Below are 9,037 nucleotides of genomic sequence, written 5' to 3' on the forward strand. Positions count from 1 at the left end.
CTTACTTCTGGTGAGACCTCCCAAAGTGTGGGGACTATCGTATACGAAAAAATCGGTTAACGTTTGTCCGGTGAAAACCGGGGGCGTAAAAGAAAGAAGGCAAACAATAGCGCTTGATCGAGAGAAGAAGTTTGAAGAAAATCGTTGGGTCGATTCAACGAGGTAACTCATATCGCGGTGGTCAGTTCTCGTGGCCGAGTTGATCGTAGTCGTTTGTCGGTTCAAAGCATCACGACCCAACCGTGGCGTGACTGGTGCCGTCTGGGCACCGGCAGCTCCTCGAGATAAATCAAACACATCTAGGTATATCACGAAGCCGACAAGGCGGTGTTTCAAATTTATATAATTTTCAAAAATTTCGGCGAGTTTCCTTTGTTTTACGGACTATCAAAATAACCCTGTAGCCGGAAAATACCAACAAAGGCCACAGGGGGGCCAACAAAACAACATATATACATATGTGGGCCGACAAGGCTGCCACGGCGAATGGAATCGCCCAAGCACAACGTATACAAACACGCACATGCGAGAGTAGGCACGATCCTGGCTTACAAACGTATCCACGGACCTCCTAAACGGACGGACGGAGTTATATGACGGGACGGGGCCCGCCGTACCCCCGGAACAAAATATGTACAATGCAACGAACGAATATATATATAAAAGTAGGCTCCGGAATAAGGGGAGCACTTTGAATAAGCGAGAAGAGGTGTCATAAACCGGTGGATCACAAGTGCGTACGTACTGCGGGCATGAAACGCGGCCCCAGAAGAAAGGGGTCGATACGAAATATGTGCGAGCATGTAAACCGGGAAATACAACAGGCAGAATCGTACTTTAAATAAGGAGTAGGAGCCGTGGATGCGGTAACCGAGAACCACAAAACTTGCCTTGAGCATATTCCATACATGTTCGTATCATCTCAATCAGACAATCATTCTGCATGCATATACATATAGCTTGTCCCGGCCCTCTAGCGAGGGCTCGTCGATAAGATCGCCCTCATCATCCATATATACATACATATAGCGTGTCCCGGCCTACAGTGAGGGACTCGATATATAGCGTGTCCGACCTCCCAGTGAGGGTCTCGGTGTATAGAATCATGTCATCATATACATAGCGTGTCAGACCCTACAGTGAGATCTACCCTGTATAGAATCATCGTATCATCCCTATTATCCATATCATATCAGACTTCGAACCCATGGTTACGTACCAAATTCATATCATAGAGAAATCTTCATTTCATTTCAATGACGCTTAAGTAATGTCGTGCTCGGTTGAAATCATAGCCACGGCGAAGTTCTTTTAAAAATAGGTAGTTGGAATCAAACATAGAAAAGTCGCGGGACCCACGGACGAGCGTCAACCAATCGGGCCGCCGTGAAATCTAAGGTCATCGTATGTTATCGAATCATTATTATAAACTCGAACAAATGGCCCGACGTACTTGAAATCGGGATAATAGTCACATCAAGTTTTCCCCGACCGTCACTCGGGAACGGATCAAATAGAATTTTTTGAAATCATAGTTACGTATAAAAAAAAAATCATATCACGTAAAAAATCATTGTCATAATCAAAGATAAGTAGAATAGTCATATTGGAAATCGAAACAATAGCTACAACATTTTCTTTCAAAAGTTATCGATATTACGTAAAAGGCGTCGCGGGACCCACGGACGACGTGAGCCAGTAGACCCGCCTATGGAAAACATACTTATCCTAGATCATACAAGCTTCTACGAAAATTTCAAAGCAATCCGAGCTGCAGCTTGAGGAGTTATGGGCGTTCGTAGTTTTTGAATCGTTAAGAATATACTCAAAAAAAAAATCAGCTTTCATGTAACTTTTGCAACTTATAAATTTCAAGGTCATAAGGATCAGGGTTTTGTCATATCAACACAAGAATACCAAGGAACAAAAACGAATTATAGACATGCTCGGATTGCGAGAATAGAGTTTCCTCGAGGCTTGAATCATAGCCTATTTTAACTAAGGCATGCCAAGAAAAGAAGGTTACTTTACATACCTCAAACGCTCTCCAATATAATCCGAACTCAAGCTAAATCCAACCTACGATTCGGGCCTGCAATGTCTACAAACAAGTCATAAAATGCCAAACATTAGCTAATGACTTTTTGGCCTTAAATTCCAAATTTGCCATAATTCTCTGAAATTTGGGGGCGACATTTCCCGATAAATAGGACACGAGAATTTAACTCATCCAAAAACAATCAACAACAACAACAATAACCAACCTAGCAACATCAACAACCAATCCAGAAAGCAATACAACAATAATAGCTTTCCTTTTCATCATTCGACAACATTCATGAATTCGATTCAACGGCTTACCTTCAAGCCAAGATCGACGCTTATACATTCACATACTAACCCGAACCCATACCAGCAATATTTAAAAGACATCCTAAGCAATTCATACAACATTTCCAACAATCCAAATTTTTCTCCAACTTGGCCGAATTAGGCCACATATTGACAAGAGACACCTATAACTTTTTCTTCATTTTCAAATCATGATTTGTATCCCTGGTCACATTCTAAATGCTATTTTCATCAATATACAAAATACATTAAATGTACAACAATCTCCAAATCAGTCCACAACAACTACAACATCAATTTAAGTCATTGGGCATTCAAGAACCCTTAAATTCCTGACGACGACGACTAAAACATTAAAAAGCGATATTCATTCGTTCATTGTCATATAATATGACCCATTTCGACCAACACTACACATATACATATATGGATGATGCTCAATCGTTCTTCACCTTACAATGGTCATAACAAACTAACTAGGCATTAATTCATAGTATATTAGGCAAGGTTTTGGCCTTTCTCTTTTAGCCAAATTCTTTCATCAAAGAAAATTCAGTATCAGTAATACGAGAAAATGACAAAATTGGTCCTTTGTGTTTTGAGGGATAGATTCAAAATAGTCCATTAAGTATGTATTGAACTGTTTTGGTCCTTTAAGTTTATAAAAAATTAACACCCTTTAATTTCTGTCAAATATTACCGAATTCTTGTCAGTTAGGTTTGAGGGAAATTATGGGGAAAAAAATGAGAAGTTGGTGGTAACTCACGATTTGATTCTGATTTCTTACATTAGTTTTATTTTGTTATTTTAAATTGTTCACAGTGTTGTGGTACATGAGGTGTAATTTTTGCTATTTTATATTTTTTGTGTTGCATATTGTAAAATTTGATGGTACTTTTTGGTGTTTATAGTTAAATCTTTTTCTCTTGTTTTAAGTCAAATCTAACGAGGCATAGTTCGCTAAATATTTGACGAGTAAAAGTGTTAACTTTCAGCAAACTTTAACAACAACAACAACAACCCGGTAAAATCTCACATCGTGGGATGCAGGAGAGAGGTAGAGTATCTGTGAGCCTTCTCTCACCAAAGGTATTAGGACGGTATTCAAGAAAGGCCCTTAGGTACAAAGAAATAAAAATTGTTCAGTTTATATTAAAAGACTATTTTGAACCTACATTCAAATGAAGGGATCATTTTTCCCATATGTTGTCACTTGTACCCTTGTAATTTTATAAGTGTGGGTCAATACTTCTACGATGAAGCAAACTTTGTTTCAGAAAGAATAGAAATTCCTTTCGTGGCATTAATCTCATAATCGTTAGACAAATAATTTATTTTTCATGAGATGAAAAAATCCTATTTTAGAGAAACTAAAGTTTCGGCCTACAAAATATTTTGGAAATCAACTCTAATAGTTGGATAACTGAAAAACTAACCATCAAAACATATAATTGGCATCGTTGATAGCAATTGTTTTTAACTTCAACATTATACATTTCTTTGAATAACCTCACATAACATTGTCAAAATATAAGAGAGGACCTTTCCTCCTATCATCTCCAAAATTTTTGAAATAAACTCAACTAGTATTTAAGTAGTGAACAAACAACTTTTATATTCAGTGGCCTGAATTTACCTAAGCAAAAATAAAATTCAAAGAGCAAAAAATATAACAAAAGAGCACAACATAGCCAAAAAAAGAAAAGAAAGAGGAATAGAACCATAGCCCAAATGCAGCCATCCCAAACTCCTACACCTAACTTGGGCCCTTTATTGTATTCTTAAATTAACATTAGATTTCAAAAGATTCAATGGATCAGCCCATTACCATTTTTATTAGAGGCTGAATTCATGCCCATTAGAAAGCCCAGCCCTTTTCCTCACATTGACCTTTATGTCTTCCATGAATTGATGAAAAATTCTTCTCTGATGATCCATCTTGTCCTAATGCATTTTCTAATGTCTTTCTCTGCTTCCTTCACTGCCTTTCTCAATGCTTGAGTACTATTTCCACACATAAAATTCCTAACCTTTTTGGAGACTGCATAAATTGGTAACGACGTTCTTTGTCACACAGATTAATTCCAGATCTTCCAATCATTTACAACTAGTTTTCGGTTAGTGAATTGATCGGTCAACAAAGGAAAACAAATTAACGGTATACCACACCATATACTTTCCAATGTCGAGTTCCACCCACGGTGATGAGAATCCACCTATAGCAGGGTGCGAGATAACTTCAATTTGTCTACACCATGGCACGATCAAGCCCGGTCTTTATACTCTCCTCGAACCCAACGGGCGGGGGAAATGCCATCTCGTCGAACTCACAATATCAGGCCTTAGAACCCAAATGAAGTTCACCCCACTAAGTTGAAGTACATGGGCTATTTCTAAAGATCTTCTTTACTAGTGTGAGCATAGCTACCAAATGAGACATACAAAACTGAAGTATTGGGCTTGCTATTGAGCCATTAGAGAGCAATCAGACTCAGACCATAGGCTAATACTGAATGGGGCCTTAGTGATCCCAGATGGAAAAATGGGCCCAATAGCATATGTGGGCTGGTTCTTGTTTAGGAGCTGAGAGAGTGTCAAATTCAAGTTCTTGGACTGTATTACAAATGATGATATCAGCCTTTTTAATATCTGCAAAGGCCTTGTAGAGTACCCTGTGGACACAAGTCCAAATATCAGTTGCTTGGAGATATGACATCAAGTCCCTTGGTTCAATAGCTTTAACTCCTGGTATGTAATCTATAGTGTCCTTGCGATTATCTGATAAATAAGAAATATAATTTATTCAGATCATAAGAGCAAATAATTTATTCAGATCATAAAAATAGCACCAATAAGTTGAGTTGGTTTGATGTTAACACCCACAAATATAAAGTATTCAATCAAAAGAAAAGAAAAAATTCCAAAATATAGTGGGTTGGTGTAAGGTACTTGTAGCACATATTGAGACAAGAAGGCCTACTCATAAGCTGAAATGTCACATCATTAACATCAAATAATTTCAAGTAGACTCACCAATCCCACTATGCACCAATAATTAGTTATAGTAAAGGATTCTCCAATATAAGAATGATTAGCTACCTTTCTTAAAATTAAACAATTATGTTCCAACTCTATGGTCCAAATTTAAACATATAAAATGAACAAGCATTTTAATAACTCCTTTCTAGTAAATTTAATACAAATGCTTTTGACAATCCAGTGGGTCAAGGCCATGCTAGGACGTTTTAAAAAGACAGCTATTGAAATACTATAGTAAAATGAAATCCTAAGCCACCAAACATGCACAGACTTGGCAAAGTTTAGGCATCTTTAATATTTTTAGTTAGCCAGCTAAAGTTTCCAACCACCTAGTTGTTACCAATTGTATATTCAGTGTATAACAAGTATAATTAATGTAAAATCGTGTAAACACATAATTATACATTTATTGTTGACTTTGTTGGGTTATTATGTGGTGTAAAAATTTCTATTTTTATTTCTAAGATATCTCCTAGTGTGAACACCTATCCTATTATGATGTCCACATGCGAAAATAGACAAAGAGAAAAAGAAAAAACTAACTAAACAATTGCATTAAAGCCACCATTAGACCAATTTAACTAATTTATCTGATCATGTGAAAATCTGTTTTCATACAAAAACCTTTTGTTGGTATATCTCAACCAACAACCATTAATGTTTTTCTGAAAACAAAACAAAAACATTTCTAGTTAAGACATAAACTATTTTAGAAAACAAGTTGTTTGTTCTGAAAATCGAAAATACAGTACTGTAGTAAATTGGTATCTCAACTAACCACCATTACCACCGCTAAACTTTTCTTGGGATTACAACCAAAAACAGGACAAAAACAAAAAGAAAGAAGAGAGACCCACATGGCCACTCCACTGGTCTACCCTGCATTTTACCCCAGACATGTAGGTCCATTTGTCACAATCCAATTTACAATTGAAGTTATGATTTGACTATATTAGTCGGTGGCATTTAAAAGGGGAAATTATCACCTAGTGACTAATGAAATTGATTAAAAATAATGAGGCTATATTCAAATGAGGCAAAAATATTACTATGTGATTTTGCCAACTGTTTAAGTCATGATGGACAGTATTATGTGATCGTGTTGATGGGGAATAGTATGCGCGTAAAATTGGATTTAGTTAAAAGATGCAGCAGTAATGAAACGTTATGATTATTAAAAAAGTGTTGGTTGGTTCTCAGACTTCACATGTTGGTTGGTTTTGAGATTTCACTTTCTGATTATTGTTATTCCATGTTAATTTAAAGCAGGGCGTCGGTCGCCTATTGTATATATACATTATTATGTTTTTACAAAAAATACTTATACACATTTATTTACTTATTGATAACGAATTTTTGGCAAAATGACAGAAAAGGAGTTACACTTTTTTCTATAAGGTGATCAGACATGCAAGGTAAAACAAGATTTCGGAACGGATTGCGAAAGAAGTATCAAATCGATCCAAACTCCGAATAGTAGATATGCCCTCAAAATATCAGAAATTACTCGAAGTGCGTGAATGGCAGTACATTAAAGTTAACAAAAAAAACAAGGTTGGTTGGTGAAATGAGGAAGATAAATATCATTATCGAGAGAGAAAGAGCCCGAATCACGAAGCTAAGATCCTAAACATAACTCAGTGATAAAAGAGGAATTGTAAAACAGCTACCATGCATGATTTTTCCAATTTCATAATAAACTCCGTGACATTGATAATTTTTCAGAAGTAAGTCATAAGTGACTAGTAAACGCTATTCTAGGGGATAAAGAAGGTAGGATGCAAGACAGCCCGACCCGGACTAACCCACTCATAAAGAAAGAAGTTAAAGGGGTCAAAAATGGCTTAAAATGCCCCTTTTCAAGTATTAAGATCAAATTTGTCCCTCTTTTCATCTATTGAATCAGATATTCCGTTAACATTAATGAGAAATAGCCGAAAAATATCATCGTTTTACTTATTGGATTAATTTTTCCTAAAGTTATTTTCAAACTTAAAATTACATGACAGAGTCCATTTTCTTGAGGAGAAAAAAAAGGTGAAAGCAAAGTGGCACTAACCTTGACAAGCAAAATGTCCATTTTCTTGAGGAGTTCCATATGATAATAGAGATTAAAAACCAAAGCAGGTTCTGTCCAAAACGAAACATAACACAAATTATACTTCTCAGCAATCATGGCTGGCCACACATAAAATGTATCAGCAGCAATCAAACACGTCACAGGTGGGTCCCCTTTAACCAAATCTTCAACCAATTCATCAAAATGTGCCGAAAAAACATGCAATAATCCTTCAACAAATTGATCATGATTTAATGACCTATCAAACCTTAATGGAAATCCATCATTAACTGTCTTGTAACGAATGTCTAGTCCAGATTCGTGCTCTAGCAAATAAATCATCTTTGTTTATAATTTGGCAATTTTGTTGAGATGATTGTTGTGAGTTTGAAATCTTGGAATGTATGTAATGTGTGTTGACAAATGTTATTGTGAAGCCATGTGAAGCTAGTTTTATGGCTAGATAGACAAAGGGTGTGATGTGACCTTGATATGGATATGGAATCATAATAGCATGAGGTTTTTGGTTATGATTTTGTTGCCATTGATGATGATGAGTGTTCTTTTTTTTTTTTTTTTTTTTTTTTTTGAAGATGCTTTTTCGAGATTTGGAGAAGATGAAGATGATTGATTGACTAGTTTTGTGGAGTGTTTGGGGGTCTTATGAGTATCAAGTGGCATTTATTTGTGTTCCATAATTGAAGGGGAAAAGGAAGGGAAATGAATTAAAGGAGGGCAAGGAATTTCTAGGAAGGAATTAAGTTTTTAAAATTATAATTTGAGTAACCAAACAAACCTAATTTATTTATTTTTATTTGGTTTTTGTATAGGTAAGGCATTAATTGGGCCATGGTTTGGTCAATAGATATTGGAAAAAAAGTCAATTGATATTGACTGCTCAAATATCCCCTTTAACTCTCAGGCACCAAACATGCTCATAAGATTTATTTGATTTTCCCATAATTTTAGATGTGACTGCATCTTTTCTTATTTTCATTCTTTTCGGCTCGTTTGATTCGCGGATTAAGTTATCCCGAATTCGATCTTTGAATTACGATACGCTTTGATTAATTTATCTCTATGTGAGGCGAGATAAAATAACACAAGGATTTGATGAGATAAGATTGGATATTAAATACTAAAGTTTGAGATTAAATTTATTCGTTGTTTGGTTTAATTTATTCTGGAATAAAATTTATACGCTTCAGCCAAACAAAATATAAATTTGTCTACGCGAAACAATTATGAGATATCTCGCCTTATTTTATGAACCAAACCCCTCATAGTCCCAAATAATTGGTTAAGTATATATTGTTGTCTGCTTATACAGTGCTAAATAAAGATTTTAGTAAAGATAAAGTTTATTCTTTTCGCATTATATCATAGTGAGATTCCATTTCAATTGTTGATCTATCAATGTTGCAGCTCATGTTATGTTGCATGTCAGATGTCAGTCCTACGCATGCTTATGAGTGTTAAGAGTCTCTCAATGATTTAGAGTATAGATTGTTTCTCCTTATATAATTTTGGTTAAGTTATCACCTTATGAAAGGTTAACTAGACTGCATCTCTTTTTCCTTGCTCAA

The 9,037-nt window shown here is 35.7% G+C and overlaps 1 protein-coding gene across 1 annotated transcript; it reads right to left on the reverse strand.

The window, feature by feature from the left end:
• Positions 1-4,993: 4,993 nt before the first annotated feature.
• LOC132057325 (UDP-glycosyltransferase 86A1-like) lies at positions 4,994-8,135 on the reverse strand. Its single transcript, XM_059449881.1, has 2 exons — positions 7,452-8,135; positions 4,994-5,131 (listed from the first exon to the last, which is right to left on the reverse strand). Exons 1-2 carry the CDS (start codon positions 7,791-7,793, stop codon positions 5,111-5,113), a joined length of 363 nt encoding a protein of 120 aa, XP_059305864.1. The 5' UTR covers positions 7,794-8,135; the 3' UTR covers positions 4,994-5,110.
• Between the last annotated feature and the right edge of the window lie 902 nt (positions 8,136-9,037).

The sequence above is a fragment of the Lycium ferocissimum genome, chromosome 5 (genome assembly GCF_029784015.1).
Source record: "Lycium ferocissimum isolate CSIRO_LF1 chromosome 5, AGI_CSIRO_Lferr_CH_V1, whole genome shotgun sequence".
NCBI classification, from domain to species: domain Eukaryota; kingdom Viridiplantae; phylum Streptophyta; class Magnoliopsida; order Solanales; family Solanaceae; genus Lycium; species Lycium ferocissimum.